This window comes from Mytilus trossulus, chromosome 10, assembly GCF_036588685.1.
Source record: "Mytilus trossulus isolate FHL-02 chromosome 10, PNRI_Mtr1.1.1.hap1, whole genome shotgun sequence".
NCBI lineage: Eukaryota > Metazoa > Mollusca > Bivalvia > Mytilida > Mytilidae > Mytilus > Mytilus trossulus.
In genome coordinates this window covers 54,450,664-54,477,616 of record NC_086382.1, presented here as the reverse complement: position 1 = coordinate 54,477,616, position 26,953 = coordinate 54,450,664, and the positions used below count along the sequence as shown (strand labels likewise).

At 30.2% G+C, this 26,953-nt stretch overlaps 1 protein-coding gene across 4 annotated transcripts in view; it reads right to left on the bottom strand.

The window, feature by feature from the left end:
- The window catches only part of LOC134687650 (inositol polyphosphate 5-phosphatase OCRL-like), a 64,018-nt gene that overhangs the window by 30,441 nt on the left and 6,624 nt on the right, over positions 1–26,953 (bottom strand). For 2 of the 4 annotated variants that reach the window (XM_063548105.1, XM_063548106.1), the window contains 13 exons: positions 25,636–25,736; positions 24,787–24,813; positions 24,206–24,313; positions 22,885–23,022; positions 18,355–18,565; positions 17,325–17,489; positions 16,013–16,114; positions 15,295–15,409; positions 13,896–14,012; positions 13,169–13,276; positions 12,496–12,566; positions 11,158–11,269; positions 9,857–9,966 (listed from right to left, as the gene is read on the bottom strand). In XM_063548105.1, coding sequence (XP_063404175.1) covers positions 9,857–9,966; positions 11,158–11,269; positions 12,496–12,566; positions 13,169–13,276; positions 13,896–14,012; positions 15,295–15,409; positions 16,013–16,114; positions 17,325–17,489; positions 18,355–18,565; positions 22,885–23,022; positions 24,206–24,313; positions 24,787–24,813; positions 25,636–25,736 — 1,485 coding nt within the window. Of the gene's footprint in view, positions 1–9,856; positions 9,967–11,157; positions 11,270–12,495; positions 12,567–13,168; positions 13,277–13,895; positions 14,013–15,294; positions 15,410–16,012; positions 16,115–17,324; positions 17,490–18,354; positions 18,566–19,530; positions 19,612–22,884; positions 23,023–24,205; positions 24,314–24,786; positions 24,814–25,635; positions 25,737–26,953 lie in introns of all 4 variants that reach the window. The other 2 variants (XM_063548107.1, XM_063548108.1) reach the window with 2 other exon arrangements.

Below are 26,953 nucleotides of genomic sequence, written 5' to 3'. Positions count from 1 at the left end.
GGCATAGAGGGTGACAATTTTTCCCCTCTTTTATGAAAAAAACTAATATTTTTTTGGCATGAAATCGTCAAAAAAATTTGACCTTGTTAAGCTTGGCACTGTTTTCACCTTTACAAACAATTCATCCCCACTTTACTCATACGCAGAGTTGGCACCAAATTCTAGCTGTTTGTATCTGAACTAGTCTAAGATCAATAATGTATAAAATGTATATCAGGAGGATATTGTTTCCATTTTTAGCTACTTGAAACATGTCAAATGATAAGTTTTGAAAGTGACCTTGAACAATTATTATTTATGCATGAAATTATCTATTTACTATTTTATTTGTCCACAGTTAAAGTAAATATTATCAAGGTTTCTGATGAACTACAATTTCTCTATGAGAACTTTCAATATCAGAACTTGACACCATAGATATATATTCCTGTGGTATTACATAATTATATATTCCTGTGGTATTACATAATTATATATTCCTATGGTATTACATAATTATTTACTAAATACAGAAATAAATACATCCGATTACAGAATGAATATCTTAATTATTCTTTTTGTCCTGTTTTTTTTTTTTATTAAACAGCTATCTACAGAGCTCAGAGAATATCATTACAAAAATATGTATAATGTTACATATAAGCTGTAAGCATGAACTGACCTTAAGTACTGGTATAAAGTATGGCTGTGTTATAGATTTATTGTTTCATTAGATTTTATCATGAAAAAATATATATTTATAAACAATACTTCCTAGTCTACTTAAAATAAATGTAAATCACAGGAAATAATCAAAACTTTCCATTTTTATAAATCACTTACAAATATTTGAGGTAAAACATGAGGGATATATACATTTAGTACATAAAATTTAGAATTTCAAAAACTAAGACAGGCAATATTAACTAAAACTGGGGTAATAAAAACTTCTCATGTCTAGAGACAGTATACTCATCTGGTACTTTGGCTGCATTTTGAAACTCTGTATGTAGATATATAAACTACTACAAACAATGTGCTAAATTAGCTAGGGTACCCATTAGAGTTTCCCCAAACCCTTGCACTACTAATAGGTAGTGAGGCAGTGGGTGGGTTTGGGAGGAGGGGGGTTATGGGGTATGGGGGTTCCCATGATGGTAGGTAATCCCTGTACTTTTAATAAAATATCATAATACACATTCAGGAATTAGGAGGGCTTCTTCTTGGATAGTTTGCTTGTTCATATCAGATGTTTTAAAATTAGCAAGTACTAAGACAGTTCTTATTTTTTTCTACAAAACACAAACACTTTTATCTTTTTGGTTGACATTTTTAAAAATGCATTAGAATCATCAGTTAATTCATGAATCATAGAATTTTAATGTTAACAGGGAAATAACTTTTGCACTGGCATGATAAACTCAGGGAAAGATTATAAAACTGGACTTTTTTACAATTCATCAAAACTGTACAAAATATCTTTTGGAAACAATATCAAACAATTATAACTAGTGTGAACCTGGGCTTAAACTTGAAATCTCCTTCACCTATGATAGTCGTGGCATTTAAAATATAACAAGAATGTGTCCATAGTACACGGATGCTCCACTCACACTATAACTTTCCATGTTCAATGGACCGTAAAATTGGGGTCAATACTTAAATTTGGAATTAAATTTAGAAAGATCATGTCATAGGGAACATGTATACTAAGTTTCAAGTTGATTGGACTTTAACTTCATCAAAAACGACCTTGACCAAAAAACTTTAACCTGAGCTTCGCACTATCATTTTCTATGTTCAGTGGACCATGAAATTGGGGTCAAAACTATAATTTGGCATTAAAATTAGAAAGATCATATCATGGCATATTGGGGGAACATGTGTAGTAAGTTTCAAGTTGATTGAACTTCAACTTCATCAAAAACTACCTTGACTAAAAACTTTAACCTGAGCAGGACGAACGGACGCACGGACGGACAAACGGAGGCACAGACCAGAAAACATAATGCCCCTCTACTATCGTAGGTGGGGCATAAAAATTCTAAGGGAGGGGAACAAGATATCTTTGACTACTGATATTAGGGTGTTTTAATATGACCCTACGAAAGAATACATTGATGTATTAGTATTTCATGTCAGAACAAATGAAAGTATTAAACATACGTAGTTTAGGGATTAGAATCTGAACTGCTTTCATAATATTGAAGTTTTATTGCATGACCCAAGAATAACACTTTAGTATGGTGAACAAAGTTTATCAATATGAAATTAAGAATATATATGGTCTTGTGGGGGAAAATCTAAACAGTTTCTTTGATATCTAAAAACTGGGTGTGGGTCTAAGCAACAAAGGCTAAGGAAATAGAAAGGTTTTGTAAGGCAAAAAGAAAAATATGGTCTTGTTGTACTAATAATATTTGATCTTGACATCAAAGGTTAAGGTCTTCAGGTAATGCCAAACATCAAAAGGATAAAAAAAAAATATATATAACCTGAATAAGAAAATGTTACAAACAAAAAAAAACAAAAATTTGACCTTGAAGACAAAAGTGCCAAAGTGACATGAACATCATGATGATAAACCATCCTGTCCTATAGTTGAACACCTTAACATAATATATCAGGAGTCTCCTTCCAAAGTTATAGAGACTAAAAGAATTGGACAATATAAAAAAAGAAGATGTGGTATGATTGCCAATGAGACAACTCTTCGCAAGAGACCAAAATGACACAGAAATTAACAACTATAGGTCACCGTACAGCCTTCAACAATGAGCACAGCCCATACCGCATAGTAAAACAATTCAAACGATAAAACTAGCAGAACCAGAAAAGAATTTACAGCGAAAATAATGTCTGCAAAAAAAATTCTAAATTCCATGAATACAAAAAGGCAACATCCATATAAACTGACAAAATCAAATGCTATCAACCAATGGAATGATTGAGAGGGACGTAACTTATTAAAAGTCAATGATAAAGGAAATAATCATTTCATTAAACAATCAGTTTTCCCTTTAACACAGGAAAATATCAAATGAGCACAGCCACCTGTACCATTTACAAGGTTATACATTTTTTGAGTGTTTTTAATTATTCGATCAATAATACTTGAGACAATTTACTATGGATTCATTAATATTTTCTGGGAACATATTTTTTGTGGAATGACGAAACCTTGTATTTTTGTGAATAGCTGATTTCGTGGTTTTATCAAGGTCTACATAACAAGCCTTTAGAAAATTTGTACTTCGTTGATTATTCATTTCATCTGTAACAACGAAATCAATGAAAATTGGTATCCCACGAATAGTAAAGAATTCACAGTATATCAACAAATATTCGTGTTTCCTCCAATTGCCTAAATATAATTCGCTCCTCTAGGCATACTTATATGTAATCTTTACATTGCAACATTAAAATCTATTGCTTAAATGCTCAAAGTTTAATATTTATTATTTTAGCAAATTCGTTATTTAATAAGAATATGTGACCTGGCATCAATCCCAACTAGAACTATCACATTTCAATGTTCAGTAAACCTGACAAACCCTTATATTTCAACTACAGCCTCTAAAGAGTCCATATCATCCATAAACATCATCATCAATGGACAGTCTATAACATTATAGACTATAACATTATTCGTTAACAAAATCAATAAAATTTTGTTGAACCAGTATCATACATGTGATGGACTGTGAAACTCAGATCAGGAGATTTGGAAATTTTGGTCAGGAGATTAGAACTCAGATCAGGAGGTTTTTTATCGACATAAATTTTGTCGTAAATGTAACCGTATGAAGTAGAAATTGTGTTTTTTCTACAAATTGTAATATGTTTAAAGTACCCTTATTGCCTTTCTATTTGAATAAAATAAAATATTAAGAAGAATCTGTTTCCTGTTTAGTTTTGCTTTGTTTTTGATAAATGATTGTTCACTGCTTGCAAATAAATCATTATATTTATCTATCTTATCTGTATAGATTTTTATTCATGTCTCCATCTCCTGGTAAATGTATAGACAAATAAGAAAGAAATAAGCTCTACATGTTTGTTTGCAACATCATAAATTAATTAAAAAAAAAACAACACTAACAGTAGTACTGCATGGCTTTTAAGCATTATGAAAGTCATATTTGTAGAAAACTTAAAAAGACTTTTAAAGATTGTAAAATGTTTGGCTATTTCAAGCTTACACAATAAAATCTTATATATTCTAACATCTTCAATTCTCAAACCCAAGGTTTTATAATCCCAATTAAACTAACTAGAACTTTTATTAGTCTAAATTTACATATTGTATATTTCAGTCACATAATTGATAAACAGATTTATAATATAAACTTTAATTTAATCCTTGAAAGGAGGTCTAGATTGCTAAAATAATTTATAAATTTATATTTTTTTATTTGTTCCAAAACATTTAAATTCATTTAATCAACATCCTTTTATGATTATTTGATTAAAATATTAATCATTTATAGTCTTTTTACAATTTACATTTTTAAAAGCAAAATAACTGAAAACAGGATAAAACAAAGGGAAGTAACAAAAATGTATTTCAATATTCCCAATACACATCGGTTTTTATAACACAACGGTAGTTAGCCAGAGGTAAACATCGTTGATTACCAGTATGTTTGACACCCCAGCTTTCAAGTGAAGCCAATTAATTATACATCTTCTTTGATGTTCAGGTAAAATTTAACACAGGTGTCAATTACACCCGGACAGTAGTAAGAAATGGTCAAATATGGCGTCTGAAAATTTTCATTCATGAAATATTTCATACACGGGAGTTTTTTCTCCTAAACGGGAGGACGGGAGGAGACCCCTGAAAACGGGAGTTTTGTACTCCCGTCGGGAGGTTCACATGTATGCAGTATTGCTTTTTCATTTTTTAAGGGCAGTAACTCCTCTATCAAGACAACTGACAAAATTAAAAATGTCACCTGACCTGTTAGATACCCTCATAATAATTGTGGCTAGGTTTGTTAGAGGTGATGATCTTTATACTAGTTAATGAACGTATGAGGACAACATACTTTGGTAGAAGCTCACATTGGCCTTTAGACCAGAAGAGTTAAAAAGTTTACATCATTATAATGTTTGTATGATTTGTATATCTACAAATATTTAAAAATGATTGTATAAACTAGTCTGTAAACTAGGCTGCTGAAACATTTAAACTTTTTTACTTTTAAGTTGGAATAGTATTCATGTACCTTAATATAAAAACAGAACTCTTATGAACTATTTAAGGGTTGTTTAAAACTCGGTTTTTAATGGAAGACCGAATGAATATGAACAAGTCAGTGCTCTTCTCATTATTTTACTACACTCTAGTAGACAACAATTTATTTTCCTGCAACAAAGTATGGCAGGATAAGCAGAAGTAGCTCCTCAAAAACACTGTTATTTGTTAAAAATTTAGGAAATTAAGAAGATTTTTATATTTATACAAAAGGTCTCTTATAATACTTGACAAACAAGATTTTAGTGCAAGGTTTTTCAATCATATTTACAAGAGGAAAATCTATCTGAAGATTCAAGAATTTGCATAACAAGGAATTGGACCGTATTTTGTATAGATTTTTGCAGAGGCTTAAACAAAAAACAGTGAAATATTTATATTCAAACATGGTATCAGCAAACACTTATCTATTAGCAACAACGAGTAATTAACCATTAAATCCTCTCCCACCCCCACCACCAATTGGATTGTCACAATTGAAGAAATTGTATGAATAGTTTGATGTAAATAACAATGTTAAACTTCAGGGAAAAGTTCTCATTTTAACCTGGTGTTGTATTCTTTTAGAAGAGGCCATGAAAACATTCATGAACTTAAAATAACAAATATCGCAGCCACAACATATGCTGATGGAAGAGTGTACATATATATTTCATTAAATGAATTAACAAAAAATCAACAGGATGAAAACATTTATGATGGTTAGCAAATACTATTTATTTAATTCACTATTCATTAATTAACCAGGTGCTCCACAGGGTGCAGCTTTATACAACCGCAAAAGCATAACCCTGAACAGTTGGGGCAAGTACGGACACAATATTCAAGCATGATACTGCTCTGAATTTGGATTGTAATCAAATTTTTGACATAATATGGGTTTCTTACACAAAACAAATGTCAAGATCTTACAAATCTATTGCACAATATTGTGCAATTAAAGATTTCTTCTTCAAATTTTTCAAAAACTTGAAATTTGAAAAATACTACCACCCCCCAATTGCAATTGGTCCAAAACCTGACATTTCTTTATACATAATTTTCAAGTAGTGTAAGGGAGGTTAATCCGTTCATACCCAACATTGTATGTTAAATGTTTTTGAATAACCTACTTTACACTGCTTTCAAATTGTCTTAATTCAATATCCATTGACCAGAAAAACCTAGTTTTTCTCCTTTTTTTGCCCCCAATTCCAAAACATTTTGAGCCATAACCCCCCAAAGTCAATACTAACTATCCCTTTATGGTATGGAAACTTGTGGTATAATTTCAGAGAGATTCATACACTTAAACACAAGTTATTGTTTGAAAACTTCAAATATGTTTATTTCAGGGCCCCTTTTTGGCCCTTAATTCAATCAAAGTGCTGGATAGCACCTCTGGAAAGTTTGCAACTGTAGCTGTGTATTATTCCTTTTGATTTTGGATTTTCCTTTTGAATTTTCCTCGGAGTTCGGTATTTTTGTGTTTTTACTTTTTATTCCAAAAGGGTTATAGACATGTATTATTTTAAAATATGTATTTCATCACAGCTTTGATGTTTTAAACTAAACCATTGTCTCGTCAGTAATTATCAAAAATCACTTTTTTTATGTTTATCAAAAGTTTTGATATTTTCTCATGATTAAAACCTTAAACTGTAGATCTAAACTAATGAAATATACATGCAGAAAGCTCTGTTAATTTCTTTTTAAAATTACCCATGCCATGTCAACTTCAAGGGCCTGTGAATTAGTATTTTTCTATTGGTTTAGGGCCTTCATATTTGTTTTTACTAAATTAACACGTAAGTTTTTATTAAATTGTTCCACATGTTTCATATTGGGGTCTTTTTAAGCTTTATACATGTATATGGTACAAACATCTCTCATAATTGACGACCTTTATTGTGGCCAATACATTTTCATTCTTTGAACTCTTTTGGATAGCATTGGTTCTTTGCAAAAAAATACTGCATGCTTACTTATAAAAAAGACAATTACAGTAATTTAAATCATTACAACTGTAAAGAAAGTGAATTTATATTAAAGGCTTTCATCAAAAATAGGGAACATGTCCATGGGACTCAAATGATGCCCTCGCTAGAATTAACGTTATAAACTCAAGAACTGTAAATGTGACACTACCACATTTTTTACTTGATCTGATTAATGGGTTAATAAACATTGTGTATTCATTCTAATTATACAGTATTGCGCAATAGAATTGTAAGATCTTGACATTTGTTTTGTGTCAGAAAACAATATGTTATGTCAACAATTTGATCGCAATCCAATTTCAGAGCTGTATCAAGCTTGAATGTTGTGTCCATACTTGTCCCAACTGTTTAGGGTTCGACTTCTGCAGTCGTATAAAGCTGTGCCCTGCAGAGCATCTGGTTTCATTTGTAACAAGGCACAACCCTAGAGCAGTAAAATTAAATCCACCAAAATGCAAACTTGATCAGTGTTTGTGGTAATGAGAATTGTGTATAAGTTTCATAACATTTGGTTAAGACAAACTATACTTAGAGAACAGAAGCTTAAATTTACAGCAACTTTTCTTTTTGTAAAGTAGCATTAAACACTAGAATGGTAAAAGTTACGCAACTAAAATTCAAACTTGACTTGTGAATTGTGGTTATAAGCATTGCGTATCAGTTTCATACAATTTGGTTCAGGCAAACTAAGTAAGAGAACAGAAACGAATTTTGGGATATATACGGAGGTACTTATAAGTAAGGGAAGAATGTAGTACATACTTACAGAACAAGGATAAAACTCAATATGGTGGGAGCATAACAACAGCAGTATGACCACAGGAATAAAAGTTTATATACGCTAGATTCATAAAATTTTTGTTGTAAGCCATTCGTTTGATATATTATGGCAGAGACATATAATACATTATTATATGTCTCTGATTATGGTAATCATTGCCTCTGTGTTTGGATGACAAAGCAAGTCTATTTAAATAGGGCATGCTATGCACGTGTTTGTCTGTAATCTATATAAATTTTGAGGTGAAAATGCTCATACCCTGACCTATGTTATTCTAAGAAGAAGATGCTGACTCGGTTGCTTTTAATATGGATGCTATATGATAAGAATTTGCGATAATACACCAGAGGTGGTATGATGTAAATTATTGGAAGAAGACCGAAGAAGAATTGACGTTGGGTCAATGTTTTTCTGTTGTCAGTTTGATCCACTTGAGCATGCTGAACGAGTGAAGGCTCTTGTTATATCCACATTGGAATGTATTTAAATAACGGAATTAAAAGTTTTCAAATGATTTTTTGCATCAAAAACCTATCGATCGATGTTTAAATAGATTTTTTTTTATGAAAGCCGGTACCGTATTTACCTGTACTCGTCCATTACTGAGACATTAGACATATAATAATCGAGTATTTTATATTCTATCACCTGTGTTTTGTTATAACAAACCATTATCACTTGTCAATTATCCGACGGCTTCGTCACCTCATTCCCGATTTTTTTCGATTCTCTCGGGCTTTTACCACGTTTACGTACGTTCATAGTAAACAGGTAAAAGTAGAGAGGAAAATGTTCATTCATTAAATTTTCATGAATGAAACTGACACAATCTGGCGTAGATTTCTTGTGATTTTCTCTTCAACGTATGGCGGATCCGCGAAGTAGTGTTTGAGATACTCATTTTCAAAATGAAGTTAAATTCATCTGAATCGTTGTTGAACATTCAATTCTTTTTTTTATTAAAGCTGTTATCTTTTCAGTCAAATGAGAAGTTACTCAAAATTTTAAAAGAACCTTCCAAGAATCAGAATTCAAACACTAGTACTAGTACTAAATTATCTTGGATCAGAATAAATGGCGATAATCTGTCACCATAAGTTTGAGGCCGACGGCTATGGAAAGTAGCAATAGCAAGCTATAGCAAACTTTCCAAAAACTGTTGGGGACCATAATCTCCAAAGTCAATACCAGTCTTCTTTTAGTGGTACTGAATCTTCTGGTACAAATTTATAAAGATCCATTCACTAAAACTTAAGTTATTGTTGGGAAACTAAATATGACTTCGAACGACGCAGACGACGACAACAACTATGATACCTTTATACAGTCGTGTAAAAATACAGTGGGGTAAATTTTAATCCACAGCTACCAAACAACAAACATAATACATTATTATAACGCGTTGAGCTTTACAAATACATGCAACTGATAAATAGCCGTATTATAAACCAATCACTCTGCATGAATTTTCAAATACTTGTGCTAGATATGCCTTATTTATTGCAAACATTTTATGTTATAAGTAAATTTATTCTTAAAGAAATCTTTTTCTCATTGCAGACAACTTATGCACAGTAAGATCCTTCACAAGTGACTGATATATTAAGTTTTTATAATATATACAAAGTAGTGGAAATCCAATGAGGCTTTTATACATATAATTGACCACTGCTACTATATCATCCTCTGCCTCTTCATTAGTAATTCATTGCATAGAGATAAATATTGTCTTAAAAATTGACTTAAAGTATGTCATGTATGTATAAAACTAGAAACTCCTCCTCTTTATCAAAATATGAGAAAACTATATTTGGTATAATTAGATTAAATGATAGCTTAGTGATTCTATGTACCTACCTGGAATCCCAGTCGTCACTGTTTATGTCATATTTATATGTGGGTTGAAATGTTACTTCAGCTTCAGAGTAACCTTTAAATACTTCTGTTCTTCCCAACTGCCTATGAAGCTGGAAAACAATATATATATGATTACATTTCTTTGTTGATTTCTACCTGTTTTGTGATGATTTTCCTTAAAAGGCTGGTGTCAAAGCTTCATGTAAGTTTATGAAAGTTGAACATTGTTATTGATGTCTAATAAACTTTATCCTAAGCTGTATCTAAAGGTTTTCTTTACGAAAATAAACATTAATTAGTAAAATCCATAAAGGTTTGGCAAAGTTATTGATGTCTGAAAATCTGAAACCTTAGATTGTACCTAAATGATTTAAAATGTTAAAAGATACCATTTAATGGTAAAATATAGAAAAAAAAGTTTTCAAAATTTGGCACAAAATACCTTTGTTTGATCATGAAAACACTTCTTTTCAATTTTCACCAAATTCAGTTATACTTTGACCAAGTTATTTATGTATACAAAAACTAAAACCACAGTCTAAACCTAAATGTTGACCATTTTGGAGAAATGTAGAATCTATTCATGTTATGAAAATTCATCAAGGATAAGATATATCTAAAAATAAAACCTCATATTTTTTTTTTTACTTTGAAATCCTGAAATGTAAACTCTGTGAAAGTAAATCTCTTCACAGTATAGACATTTCTTTATAAAGAGGTCATTGATGCTGGTCAATCTTATAAGGTTTTCATATTCAAATTATGTATCCTTATAAACTTAGTAGCTGGTAGCGAGATAGCATAACTTAAAGAGGTAATCTTTACAATAAAGGTATAACACTTACTACTGGTAATATGAAATCATTTGCATTCATAAAAAAAATGTCAAATCATTTCTCCAACTTTTTGAATACCAGTTATTTCTTATATCTCTCTTTTACCAATACGAAACTTAATTGCTTGATTGTTTTCAGGTAACTGAACTTTGTAACACAATAAACAAGAATGTGTCCTCAGTACACGAATGCCCCACTCGCATTATCATTTTCTATGTTCAGTGGGCCGTGAAATTGGGGTAAAATCTCTAATTTGGCATTAAAATTAGAAAGATCATATCATAAGCAACATCTGTACTGAGTTTGAATTCAATTGGACTTCAACTTCATCAAAAACTACCTTGACCAAAAACTTTAACCTGAGGCGGGACAGACGGACGAACGGACACACAGACCAGAAAACATAATGCCCCTCTACTATCGTGGGGCATAAAAAAAAGGTATTTATCTATATATATCTTGTACCTGGTCATAAGACATCAGATCTTTTAACTTGGAATTCTTGATCATTGCTTTTACTGTATCTATGTCTAAATCATTTAGTCTATAGTTTAAATCACCAAGCCAGAAAACTAACCTGAAAAATAAAAACAGAATGAACAAGAATGTATGGTCAACAAGCATCAATTTTTCTGCCATATTTTTCATCCCATTTGCCTTGTTTTAGAAAAAAAGTTAAATGAAAGTTTTAATTGAGTTTTAATGAGAACTACTTGACAAGAATGCTACCATTACTGTTGCCAGTAAATAAACATTAAACAATGACTGTTTGCAGATGTCTCATAACCCTCAATTATGTTAATTCCAAAACATTGCAGTTTTTGGGTTAAACCCAAATAAGAAAACTATGTAGATGTCTACTAGTAAACACTAGTCTTTTGTTTTCAGAGATAAAAAATTCATTCCCCATGTGGCAACCATTAACACCTTGTTTGTCCTCTTTTATATATTAAATAAAATAGTTTGTTGTGGGTGTTATCAATTCTGTATAGTGTATAAAATTTCGCTTTGTTGTCACTATCATAAACTACCTTTACCAAATAAAGGGAAATAACTGACATCAAATTCTACATTTTAAGAGACAATTTGTGGCAATTTTTATTATTATTCAATGTCATTTAACTAATTATATAATCAGATTAATAAGTCATTTATGCACACACACACACTGATTCAACACTGACCAATAAAGAGATTAAATTTACACGGCATCAGCACAAAAATGCTACATCGCGTAGAAAAAGAAAGAAAACTTGTGGAAACATATAACATACTACCAGAAACAACTACACAAAATTTATCTTATTTTCAGTCATATTTTCTAATGTTATTCAAGTTTTTACACTATACATACTTCTCTTCAACAATAAGACTGGCCTGCATGACAATTTAAGGAACTTCGCATGATGATTTGGATTATTTTTGTTAGATTTTTGAAATTCTCTAGTTATATCCATTTGAGTGCCTTAAAAAATTTGCCCACTTACACCCCCTTTTTTATAAATCTTTTACATTTATAATTATAAGCCATTCTATCGATATATACTAGTGTTATGAAAAGCTTATTATTTTAAAATTATTAGCAAACTTCCTTAAGAACATGTGGAGTTTATTATTAATCAAAAGCATTCATGGCCCACAGCAAACTAAGCAGTTCTTACAAACCTCTTCACTTAAAATGAAAATTGCAAATTACATAATTCTTTTTTAAGAAGCTACAAATTAACTAGAATTCAAGAATTTAAAAGGTACTTCTAACATCTTTAACTTTCCTCAGAGCATTTAAGAAATGACAATACTTACTCATGTTCACCTATAGTTAATGGAGGGACAAACTGTTTGAATCGCATTTTAGATGATATGTCTCGATAATCCTACAAACAAGAATAGATAATTTTAAATAAACATGTTATATTTATTTCAGTATTAATAGAAATTGGCATTATAAATACACAAGATCATCCCCTGATCTAAATTTATGAAGTATGTCAGAAGTTGTATAGAATTTCACACATAAGTGGTTTTTATTTGTTTCTTTTAATCATAAATCTGTTGGTTTTTTCTTTTGAGTTGTTTGATATTAGGTCATGTCAGGGCCTTTTATAGCATGGTATATTCTGTATTGGTGTTGTAACTGTTGAAGACTCTCATTGACCTGCAGTTACTAATATCTACATTTATTTGATCTTTATTTAAAAGTTGTCTCATTTACAATCATACATCTCCTTATTTTAGAGAGGTTGCACAAAATTTAATAAATTTTCAAATTATAACCGCAGGAGACCTTTATATTTTTTACATATTTTTTGAGAGAGGGGAGACTGCACTGTTTCTAATATATCTGCAAATTGTTTGAAAAACTCACTTCCTTATGTGTTTCAAATTCTTTCTAATATAAATATCAATTGCAGATATAAAGATGTAAACTATTAGTTTCTGTGAAATATATTAATAGTGATAGTAAAGAATTGCAAACCTGATTTCTTCGTTCTAATTCATCCTGGTGAGCTGCTAGATGTGAACATAGAAAACATATAGAGGTACTTTCTATGGTAAAACGTACTCCAACACCACCTTTATTCCCCTACAAAATGGAGAATTATCTTATTACAGATATAAATTCTTACATTGCCTGAATAATTTCATGTATTTTCTATAAAGCTGTTTTAACAAGCATTTACTATTTAAGTATGCAAACTAAAAGTGTAATAAATAAAATTTGTAATGGGAAAAAAAATGTTTCAATTTTTGCTGATTTTTTGTACCCTTGAGCCTAATTTAGGAAAAAAACCATAAAAATTAATACATTCATTTAATTCAGGTTGTTGTTTACTTCTGTTTCCCTGTTTATTTTTAGTTCTAAGTTTATTGCTTTGTTTGATTTCTTCTTGTGTTACATGTATGTAGGTTAGGGAATTAGAGGTGCCTTCACACTTGCTTAAACCCTTTCTATTACATTGGGCCAAGTCAGGAACATGTTATTTATTGGTTTTTGATGGATCATGTCTATCAAATTTGTTTTTCGCAAAAAAATAATTTGTTATAAATTAGGCTGTTAGTTTCTCTACTGAATTGTCTCAAATTTTTCATGTTTGGCCTTTTAATGCCCATGATATTTGGTAAGAATTTGTCTCATTGGCAATCATACCACATCTCCTTATTTTCGTATATGTAGCTATATAAAAAAAATATGTTTGCCTTACCATAATTCCCATAATGCCAGTAGCTACAGTGTCAGAATCTATAAAATGTACTTTATTTGCATGCTTTTCATTAACATATACTATCAGCATAACTCCAATCAATCTCACTAATTTAACCTACAATAAAAACAATCAATTACTATGTGTGTAACAAACTAGCATACTAAATTACTAATTACAATGTGTGTGACAAACTAAGATTCATATTACTATGTGTGTAACAAACCAGAATACTAATAACAATGTGTGTAACAATCTAGGATTCTAATTGCAAGTTGTGTAACAATCTAGGTATCTTATTGCAATGTGTATGAAAATCCAGGATTCTAATAGTAATATGTGTAACAATCTAGTATTCCAATTGTTGTGTGTGTAACAATCCAGAATTCTGATTATAATGTGTATAACAATCCAGGATACTATTTTTAATTTGTGCAAAAAACTAGGATTCTAATTGCAAGGTGTGTAACAGACAAGGATTTTAATTACAATGTGTGTTTCACAAACCAGTATTCTAATTGCAATGTTTGTTAAAATCCAGGAGTCTTATTAGGCCAAATAAAAATATATGTGTGGTTCCAGTAACCCTACCGTCCCTACTTTTTGGGCTTAAAAATAGCCTACCCTAAAGATTTTATTGTCATTTTTCATTAAGTACTGTTAAAGTCAGAATGTTGCTCCCATAGACTCAATGTAAAAAGAAAACGTAAAATAAAACAAATTCCCTACCTACCTACCCTAACTTTTTTTCAGATGTAACTGGAACCACACATACTTTTTTATTTGGCCTTACAATGTGTTTGACAAACCAGAATTCTAATTGCAATGTGTGTAACAATCTAGGATTCTTATTACAATGTGTTTAATAATCCAGTCTTATTAATGTTATGTGTAACAAACTTGGATTCTAATTGCAATGTGTGTAACAAACCAGGATTTTTATTGCAATGTGTGTAACAAACTAGGATTCTAATTGCAATGTGGGTAACAAACTAGGATTTTAATTGCAATGTGGGTAACAAACCAGGATTCTTATTGCAATGTGTATAACAAACTAGGACTCTAATTGCAATGTGGGTAACAAACCAGGATTCTTATTGCAATGTGTGTAACTAGGATTCTAATTACAATGTGTTACCATCCAGGATTCTAATCATGCTAATTGCAGTGTGATTAACAAGTTAAATTCTTATTACAATGTGTTTAATAATCTTGGATTATAATTGTAATATGTGAAACAATCCATGACTCTAATTACAATGTGTTTAACAAACCAGGATTCAAATTTCAATGTATGTAACAATCTATGATTCTTATTACAATGACACAGGAAAGACTTTACTCTGGTAACACATGAAATAATTTATACCCTGGTGACACAGTTATATAGCTGATATACCTTTCTATATCTTCCTTTGGGATGTAGACAACTCTTTACAGCATGTTGCCATTCATTTTCTTTTGCAGAATCACTAAATATATATGCTTGATTACTCAAATCAAGCTCTTGAAACCTGTCAACAACAAAAAAATAACAGTTTATAACAATGTTTAGAATAAGTGATAAAGAATTCATGGTCACCTTTCAATAACTGTAAATTTGGAAGTTCTGCAAGGTTTTTATTAAGGTGCATAATGCAACTTGTTGGTTGTTATAAAAATAGGAACTCCCATTCTGATATCTGATACATTTATATATGCATGCAGAGATTTCTGAAATAGCAATAATTTTACTGGCATTTTTTGCATTTATAAATACATTGCATTAATTTCTGAATTTACAGTAAGCAAACTTCAAGTTACTGCACTAAATACACACTCAAATAGATCACTTATTAGGAAAATGCAATTAATTGTTTTATATATGCATTTATGTAATGAACATACATTTATCTAGTAAACAGGAAGTAGATATTAGTAACAGATCTAAAACAAAGTTTCACATAGTGAATAACTTACCAATATGCAGATTGATATGTATTATTTGGTTGATTTTTCAGAATGAGTACAAAAAACTGACTTGAAAGTTTTATGACGTAAAGGCCAGGTCTGTTTGTAAGTTTCTAAGAATATTGCAAAAAATATGTATTAAACGCTCTACTTTTTAATGTTCCTACCCTATAGCATAAATATCTGGAGGTTCTGGGTCTACTTGTAACCACTGAGCTATCGATATTGGAGGAGACTGGCCATTTGTATTCCATGTTCCAACAAATATTCTGCAAAATAGAAAATAGTTCAGATTCAGGTAATCTTCAGAATAACAAATTTCTGTACAAGCAAATCATTTACATGATATAAACAATATTTGAATTAGTAAATATTATTTTAAAGTAGTTAAGGAGGCTCAAGGGTCATGAGGGTACAAAAAAATCAGCAAAAATTGAAACAGTTTTTTTCATAACAAATTTTATTAATTACACTTTAAGTTGTTACTTTCAACCAAAAAAAATCAATTTGTTTTGGCCCCTGATGACTTTTAAAATGTTTAAATCATCGAAAAGGCTCCAAATGATCTCCCTTTGGTGAACAAATGCCTTTTTTGCATAAAAATTGAAATAACTTTTCTAACTCATCAGTGAACTATATTTTTATTTTTTTTCAAATGAGCTGTACTTAAACTAAACTCTAGTAAAAATTTAAGCAAATTCTGTAATTAAGTTCTTTTTTCATTTCAACTTCACCTTTTTTTCTCCTATTAGTTCAACAGAAAAAAAGTATCTTAACAAAAGTGCATGCTTCTTTCAAAAGCAGATTGTGAACCTAAATGAACGTTGACCCCATACTTTCATTTAATTTTCAATTAAGATTAGGATAAAGTTTATTTATAGAAAAAAATAGCAAAATCCTATATCTAAACAAGAATGTGTCCACAGTACACGGATGTCCCATTTGCACTATCATTTTCTATGTTTACTGGGCTGTGAAATTGGAATAAATTCTCTAATTTGGCATTAAAATTAGAATTATCTTATCAAAGGGAACATGTATACTAAGTTTCAAGTTGATTGGACTTCAACTTCATCAAAAACTACCTTGACCAAAAACTTTAACCTGAAGTGTAATAGACGGACGAACGAACAGACGAACAGACGGACGAACGAACGCACAGACCAGAAAACATAATTCCCCTCTACTATCGTAGGTGGCGCATAAAAAATATTTGATTTAGACCCGCAAGCCCACTTAGGGTTGTAGTTATTAAATGAACAGAACTTTAAAGACTTTATATAATAATTTCATAAAAAGCAGTTTGGATAGATGATCTAAGAAATTATAAAATTGACCTTCTTGGTCTACATAGTAGATAAACAAGAACCTTAACAAAAGACTCGTGAATATGGAAGAGGTCATTGCTACAGGAAAAGTCATATTCAAAATCAGAAATAAAAAATACCTCCAGAAATATAATATTCTGTATAAACTTACTTTAATTTTGATATATCTGTAAACTCAACCTCCCTTTCATTCATCATGTACTTGACTATTGTCTCTCTAGCACTGACTGGTTTAGCACCAGTTTCAGTTGAAGGTTCTGAGGAACCCAGTCCCAACATTTTCTGTACATCTGGAAATTCACCACTTTCACCGAAGCTATCAAAATAAAGTCAACAATTACTAATACAAGTGTGAAAGGTATTTTATTTTCTGTGTACTTTGTAATTCTCATGAGATTGGTGATGAATTTCACTATATTTTAAACTGTTCAGCTCTAACAGAAAGTAGAAGAGCTTTCTTTAAACCTTACTATGTAAGCCGAGTAAATGTTTTGAAATTCTGCAGTTTATTTATTTCAAAAAATATTCGTGTATTGAAAAATTTGTGTAAATTAATTAGAATTATCAATATAGAAGTATGTTCTCCAGGTTGATCAACAATCTCTTATTCTTGTTGCTCGTTTTTGTGCAAACTTGTCATGCGCAAAATCTATATGTTATTATATGTAAAAAATATCTTTCTTTGTACCATTAACTTGGTTTTATAAGAAATAAAGAATCTTGAATCTTGTAAACATTTGTTTCATTAATTTATTTATATACACCAGGTAAAAACAAATTTCTTCAATCCATAGCAATTTAAGTTGTTCCCCTCTAATTATATATTTTTTATCACTTATCACTGTATTTCCTTATTATATTTGATCTGTATGTTTTTGATTTTTTTTTATAAAATTACATGACTTTACCAAATTACGAAAAGTGATAATAAGAATGAGAAGATCAAAATTGAAACAATTAAAATAAAAAATTTAAATCTTAGAAAGAAAATAATTAACTAATCATATTTTATGATATTATTATTAGTATTTGAAGTTTCAGTTTAGTATTTTTTATTGGTTGAAAACTTCTAGCATCAATGAAACATTTGCCTCTTAACACTATTTTTGTTTGGATTCCACCAGATGATGATCTTTCAAAACTAAATATAAGAGTTGGCCATACAATTAAGAATAACATACTCATCAATATCTAACTCATCTAACGACTGTTTACTGGCCGCCTTTCTTAAGGGATCTAACTCTGACAGGTCTGTAATTCTCTGTGATATTGGCTCCTTCATGTTCCTTGGTCTGTCAGGTACAGGAGGAGGCAAACTCTGTCCATTTCTAATATGTACAGCTCTCATCCTCCTAGGTGGCGCTACTGGTAAAGTAGGAGGCTTGGTCAGTGCTAAAATGGAGTTAATAACATATATTTCAAACATGGTTTATTATGAAATATGCTTATACATTTTTACATTTTCAAAAATCCATTTCACAAGAAACATTTATCAAGAATGCCTTGGACATATGTAGCTTTAAACAATATTTCTTCTGTGTAACTTGAATATATAATATAATTGAAAAGTAAAAAGTTTCACAAAACACAAAACATTTGTCTTAAGCAGATATTAACATGATAAAGGAGTAGTAAAAACTTTTACAAATGAATTTTGTGGCAAGTATGTATTGATCTAGCCTATTTTGTGTAGTTTTGAAACTACAAAAACAATTGTCAATTCCTGTAAATTCAGAAATGTTTGAGTGTTTATCATTGCAATTCTAACCAAAAAAGTTAAATGAAAGATTAACTTTAAATTTTAAGAAAAATCTGCATTCAGGTAATGTATCTGATTTCAGAGTTCAAGTTCTTGTTATTGTGATACTCATCAAGTACCATTATAAGCATTATTTAAAACCTTGAAATAATTTCTGAATTTACAGCAATGATTAAAGAGGACTTCAGTGTAAATCTACAACTCAATTTTCTTCAGTGTTTCCCAATCAAATGGAAATACACTCCCCTGCACCTCAGCAGTTCCAAATTAAATTGGTAAAAATGAAATTCAAAAGTCTTAAATCATTACATATAGTTTACTTCATTGTTTGAACATATCTGTGGCTAAATATGAACAGAATTTTTGACATTATTCTGCTTTTATTTATAAATACCAGTATCAGTATTTCTTTGGAATAACTGAGGTGCAAATGACACGAAACAAAAGAAAATTTCAATCTTGAGTCTCATGCTTAAAATAATTGAAACAAAAAAGAAAATAGCAAACAAAATCCTCAAATTTCAAAATGAACTGTAATTTTTGTATGAAAGGAAAGATAACTGTTTTGGAAAGGACATTTCTCCGTTCCAATGATTACCTGAGGCAACACTAAACATTGAGCTAAAGGTTTGGGCTTTAGGGGAAAAGGTGTTAGTGTGTGCTATACAAGATCTGCATCCTGAAAATAAGGGTTAAAACAATTTAATGAATTACAACAATAAAAGATATTAATTGCAAAGGCAGAAGGCAAAACAAATTAGCTGTTTAGTAAGACAACAGATTCCAAGAAAAAGATGTCAGATCTAAAGTCAAACTTATCTAAAATAAGAATTAGTTTATTATCATAACACAGTGATGTTTTAGCATGGTACAGGATAAACAGCTCAGTTAAAATCTGAAGAACCAGTGTTGGGAATAGGCTGTAAAATTGTGTACGTCATGTACAAAATAAAAAAAATTACGATTGAATTTATAATCAATTTTTCATAATGTTTTAAATATTTCATCTTTTTTCTATTATAATTATTGATTGGATCGTCAGTCTTAATAATTAAATAAACATATTTCTGTATGCATTACTACACTAAAAGGGGATGAATTCGAAAAAGGTCATAAGTGATCAGAGGTGGAACTATTTCATGCATGTTCAGGGCTATGTAAAATTATACAGTAAGTCTGATTGGTTTGAAAAGTAGTTGGTTCTCAAAGATAGGAAAGTTTTGAAAACAACCAGAAAATATTGGCAAGTTGTGCAGACTAAGATTTTTTTTTGTAGAGCCACCCTGGAATTTTCAAAAGAGTTGGTGTTTTTTATCATGCTTAGAGTGCACCACTCTTCTCTCTTAATTAACGTCAAGAATCAGGTGGTACAGGGTTTTCCTTCTTCAAATCCTGTGATGTACTACAGAAATTAGCAATTTCTAAGTTAGCAGACACAAACTATGCATACCAATTAGAATTATAAAAGAAACCTTAAACTGACACCATTATAAATAGAATTTTAAAATAGCTCACATAGGGTTATTCCAAATTATTTGACCAAAAACAAACTAATATTACTGTTGATTCTTTTAATTTCATTGGTACCAATTTGCGTAGATTGAGGAAAGTTGTGTGTTGATGGATATCTTATTTCACATGGGTTTGCCAAACTATTTAGAAAATGATACTTCGACAAACACTCTAGTTCATGATTTTCCTTTAAACATGAAATCCATTAAAAATTGGTTTCTACATACAATTATGAATCCACAGTATATCCATGCTCCTTCCCTCTTATTTTTTTGAATACATTAGATATTACCAATTTAACACAGAAACATATACAGTAACATTGCAAAATAAGTTAAAACTAATGTATATTCAAGCATGTTCAGCATTAAACTAGAGGCTCTCAAGAGCCTGTGTCGCTCACCTGTTACTGTATTTACTGATGTCGGTCATCTTGGTTGGTAGGTGGGGTCATTAGACACTTTTTTTTAAATAGATACCGTAGTAATGATTGTGGCCAAGTTTGTTTAAATTTGGCCCATAGTTTCAGAAAAGAAGATTTTTGTACAAGTTACAAAAATGACGAAAAGTTGTTCAATATTGACTATAAAGGGCAATAACTCCTAAAGGGGTCCTCTAATAATTTTGATCATGTTGACTTATTTGTAGATCTTACTTTGCTGAACAGTAATGCTGTTTACAGTGTATCTCTATCTATAACAGTATTCAAGATAATAAACAAAAACTGCAAAATTTCCTTAAAATTAACAATTTTAGGGCAGCAACCCAACAACGAGTTGTCGGATTCATCTGAAAATTTGTGAGGGGAAAGATCTTATTCTGATGGACATTTAAATCTTGAAAGATTTGCCCTAGATGTCTTACTTACAAAGATATAATTCAAAAACTGCATTTTACTGCTATGTTCTAATTTTAGCCATGTCGGCCATTTTGTTTGGTAGGTGGGGTCATCGGACACATTTATTAAACTATATACCACAATGATAATTGTGGCCAAGTTTGGTTAAATTTGGCCATGTAGTTTCAGAGAAGAAGATTTTTGTACAAGTTACAAAAAATGACAAAAAGTTGTTAAAAATTGACTATAAAGGGCAATAACTCCTTAAGGGGTTTACAGTTTATCTCTATCTATAATAGTATTCAAGATAATAGCCAAAAACTGCAAAATTTCCTTAAAATAACCAATTCAGGGGCAGCAACCCAACAACAAGTTGTCTCATTCGTCTGAAAATTTTAGAGCAGATAGATCTTGACCTGATCAACAATTTTACCCCATGTCAGATTTGCTCTAAATGTTTTGGTTTCAAAGATATAAGCCAAAATATACATTTTACCCCTGTGTTCTATTTTTAGCCATGGCGGCCATCTTGGTTGGATGGCCAGGTCACCGGACACATTTTTAAAACTAGATACCCCAAGGATGATTGTGGCCAAGTTTGGTTAAATTTGGCCCAGTAGTTTCAGAGGAGAAGATTTTTGCAAAAGTTTACGGACGACGGACGAGGGACGACAGACGACGGACGACGGACGCCAAGTGATGAGAAAAGCTCACTTGACCTTTCAGGTCAGGTGAGCTAAAAAGAAAATGCATTCTGGGTAAATTGCAAACAGAATGATCTCCCAATGTTCAAGTAAATTAAAAATGCAAAAAAAAGCTAACTGTTCGTGAATGGTAAAATATTTAACAAAATTATTATGCAAGCTATTAAATATTGAAGGAATATACTTGTATTACAATGTATAGCATTTGTAAACTTAAATTTTGAAGGAAGCTTTAAAACCTGATATTTCCCACAATGGTTAAGGTTTGTTACCTCTGAAGTACTTGTTCAGGTTTTTCTCACTTTGCAATATTGTGATTAAACTAGGTATGTTTAAACCTGAAAAAGTTTTCAATTATGGACTTTTTGAATCAAATCTGTAAAATTTACTGGAAAAAAGAATAAAATCAGACTATAGCTTAACAGCTAAAATATGAGGAAACAATTATTTCTTTTTTAAATTAGGCCATTCTTCAAACCAAAAACTCCTTATAATTTTGTATCAACTCTATTAATATGGGACAATAATTCTTGTTATATTTGATAAAGTGAATATATATTATAACTAACAAATGTGAAGTTAGTAAGTAACATTCATTTTGATGATGTTTTTCAAATAAAAGTACAAGTGAAATTAAAGAAATAAAAAACAATCAAGGTGTCAGACTTATTTTTAACAACTTGAAATAATTTGAACAGTGATGATGGTCGAACATATATACTGAATGATATATAAAAACTGCTTCATTAAATACATCTTTATCATTTATTGAATAAACATGGAATAACCCTACAGATGCACGATAGTGAAAGCCAAACTATACCAAGAACAAAGTAAAGGGCAATAACTCTAGTTAGTAGAAGCCAGAGTGACTACACACACCACAACATTGACAAACCTTCTGCCTTTTTCACTTGGTTATTTTTTACAAAGGGATCAAACACATCCTTGGCAAATGGATTGTCGTTTTGTCTAATGTAATTCTCTAACCAAGCAAAAGTTGGAGGATAACCAAATGCTACTATGTTAGAATACACTGAAATTGAACAATCAATACAAAACATACAATAAATATACTATCTTGTTGTTTGTCAAAGCTTGTAAACATATTGTAGAGCTTTGATGAAGCACAAATAATATTAGGGATAAAGAGACGGTTTAAAACAATTAACTCTTTTTTTATTCATATATCATATTCAATGTGACAGGGACTTCTCTGATTTAAAATGAAGGGCTGTGCTTAAGCGCATGATACGCCCGTTGCTCTTTTAACGAAAGTGTTATTTATTGTCCCAAAATTGGAAAATCCCCCCTTTTTTAAGCAGAAAAATTCATAACAATGTAAAATCTGAAATTTATAAAAGTTGAAAGGGAGCTTACATCAATAGATATAAACAATTCACCAAAGTTTCGTGGACATTGGTGAAAGCCTTTATGAGTTATTGTCCGAAGTGTTGAAAATCCCCCTTTTTTATGAATAAAGCCCCATAAATCCAAAACTAAAAATCTGAAATTAAATAAAAAACAAAAGGGAGCTTACTTCAATAGATATAAACAATTCACTTAAGTTTCATGGAAATTGGTGAAAGTGTTTTTGAGTTATTGTCCGAAGTGTTTTTTAGATAACCCATAATGATTATTTTCAGAATCAAATGTAAAGCTTTGAGGGACATCACCTTTATAATGCATTTCTAATTCGACTATTGAAAGTAAAGGAATATAAAAATACACAAGTGTCTTTTTTGTGAGAAAAAATAGGAATTTACACATGTAGATGCCTAGCCGGTTTTAATGACTATTTCTGACTAAAATGCTGTCTTTAAATATGTATCATGAAATTTAACATCAATTTACGAAACATGCTACTAAAGTCTGGCATTCTGTTATGACAAAAAATTGTGTGTATATGCATGTCTTAAAATTCAATATACGGTACTAAATGTCACACCTTAAATAAGTCATTTACAATTAATTATGTCTACTTGAACTCATTTTCTTTTAAAATTGACACAAGTTGAAATGGACTGCAAACTCTTTTTACATTTTTGATTTATTAAATAATTTTGCCTGTTCAAAGCAATAACCCTACATTTATAAGCATGTGACTGTTATGTTTTAAGCTGTTGGATAGACATGCTTGATCTGATTGGCTAGTTTGGTTCAATTTTTTATCACAAATCGTTATATATATATAATGACGAATCCATGCCTATCATTACCTGATTGAGCTCTCGTCAATTCTTCCAGAAATGTTACTGTTGATGTGTGGTCAGGTAGTACAAGCTGGGCATTTATAAATTTAGACTTCAAATGCAAGACATAAAAATCTAAAAAAATAAAATTTTATTATTATATTTTGTTACTACAAAATGTATGCTATTAACATGTCATTGTATACAATATGAAACATCTTTTTGAGTAAAGGCTTTGTTCAGATCTATTTGGTCCAAAACTATGTGCAAAAAAATTTAGTCAAATATGTCAAGTTAAACATATATATGTTGTCAGCAAAAGTGACATTTCTGCACTAAAGTGTTCAGATTTAATATATGAACTGGTTCATTTATCAAGAAAGTTTACATACTTTCGAAAGTCTTGAATAATATCAATATTTTTTTCTTAATTACAGGAGTTCTTCTTTTCCGTAAATCAGCTCTAGTGTTTTATAGGTAAGTGTGATATTATACACATTTCAATTTTTATCACAGCAGATTAAAATCTGATAATTTGATAATAAATTTACACTTTAAAATCAACTTTGATAATATAAAATCAAAATCAAACTGATTTTCTACTGTACCTTTCTTTTGGTTTATGTCTGGAACCTCTGAAAAAGATTAACAATGCAAAATTTATTTAAAGTGTTATATCAGTGAGTACAATTTTCATGGTTAAGTCTGAAACAAAAGTTTCCTGTAAAGAAAACAATTTGACCATCAGTTAACTTTAAGTGGTGTTTTTTTCAAAGATATAAAAAAAAGTTAAGAACTTGCTATGACAAAATAAAATGTGAAGCTTATAGTCGATGAACGTTAGTGATGGTTAAAAGAAATAATGACATTTTAAGAAGTGTAAGGTAAGTTTGAATAACCCAGCCTATCTTAAAATAATATCAATCATGTTCACTGTTTATAACTCAAAATAGCAACATACCTTTAAATTTCTAACGTAAGAAAACTCGTTAAACTTAAATTCATAGAGTGCTACATGCATTTATCATTGGGATTGGTGCCCCACTGATAAAAATTCAAGATAAAACTATTACCATTTTATGATTAAATGTTGCATAAAACTAAAAGTAATGCTATACAAATTCAAAGTACATGCATGCTTTCATTTCTAAGAAGCCTATCATATTCTAATTATAGCAATTTTGCAATAATAACAAGTTTACAATTATTTTTGTTTTTAATTTTCAGTTTTACTATTTCAATGTATTTATAGGACAAACTCTCAAATATGAGGCTTAGCTAAAAATCTGTTTTGAGGTAATTTTGTCTTATTTACAGTATTTTCTTACATTCTGTACACACTGAACCCTACATACTTTTTTTGTGTTTTTTTTTCTTTTCTTTATTAAGTTGAGTACAGCACTTATCTTTTAATACAATCTCAAAATGACAAATATTTCTAACATATATTTTTTTACCTGAAACTGTCCTCAAGTCTGCATCTACAGGTACAACTTTATCTATATCTAGGTCATTTATAGAAGGATTTGGGAATTTATTCACACTAAAAATAAATAATCTGAAAAACAAATAACACCATATAATATTTTTTCCAGGAAATACCATGTTCATTTAAATCAGTTGAATACATCTCTGAATATCCTGCAACCAGACTATTACTATTTTAGTCTATTTTTGAGAACATAATGTACATGTACATATATAATCCTTTTGAGAGCTATTAAAAAACAGATTAGGTAGGAGGGAAAAATCAAGAAAAAGTTAAAAATCCACTTAAAACTACTTCTAAAATCAATTATTTAAGTGATTTTAAAGATGTGGTTTAAAATTATGAAACCAAATTATCATATTTTCCCCATAAATTGATAAGTGACATTCAAATAAAACCACTTGTAGTAGTTTTACAGTCTAATCTTAAATTTCAACTTTAAATTTCAGTACAAACTTATTTAAAATATTGTGAATTTCACTGGTTTTTTTTTTTTTTCTTGAAAATTCAGGTTAAAAAGTATGCCTGTAATACATTTTACCTTCAAATGTAAACAAAAACATCTAGCAACACATAATAATCAACAGCTGGCTTATAATTACTATAGTAAGTGTAGGATAAAAGATCAATACACACTCAGTGTGAAACACTTTATTAAAGACAGCATTCAATCTGAATATCAATTCAAAACATAATTTTATTCCAATAAATCATCTTATAACCTTGACCAAATGAACCAGAAAACCATATATAAATCTACCTCAAGCCTTTTCCATGATTACAACTGAAGTGTTTTCAAATTTTATACCTATAATTATCTCCATCATCTACATATAGAGGCTAAATAAATATTTGCCTCGATCTCTCTGTTATTTGAGTTATTGGGTGGGTGCTGTCTCATCAATACCCATTAAATATATAAGTTATAGTCAATATTTGGTTGTTGGTTGCTTAACATCCAGTGGCAAATATTTCATGCATATTCAGGACAATAAGTCAATATTTGTAATTTTGTTTCTCCTTTTCTTGAATTTTTTAGGACTTCTTTGCTCTGATAGAATTTTTAATTGTGATGTATCAACTAATAATTAAGTGTAATTTCATGGAGAATTACTTTGGTTAATAATAATAATGCTATTTTTTACAAATTTCAAGAAGATTAGCTGAATTAGTACAATCCCTTTTCTCCCTTGACTACCTCAAGGTTAATATCACTTCCGATGTATAAATCAAAATTCTGAATAACTAAAACAAGAGTGCACATATGTACACTAAATGTCTCGTCT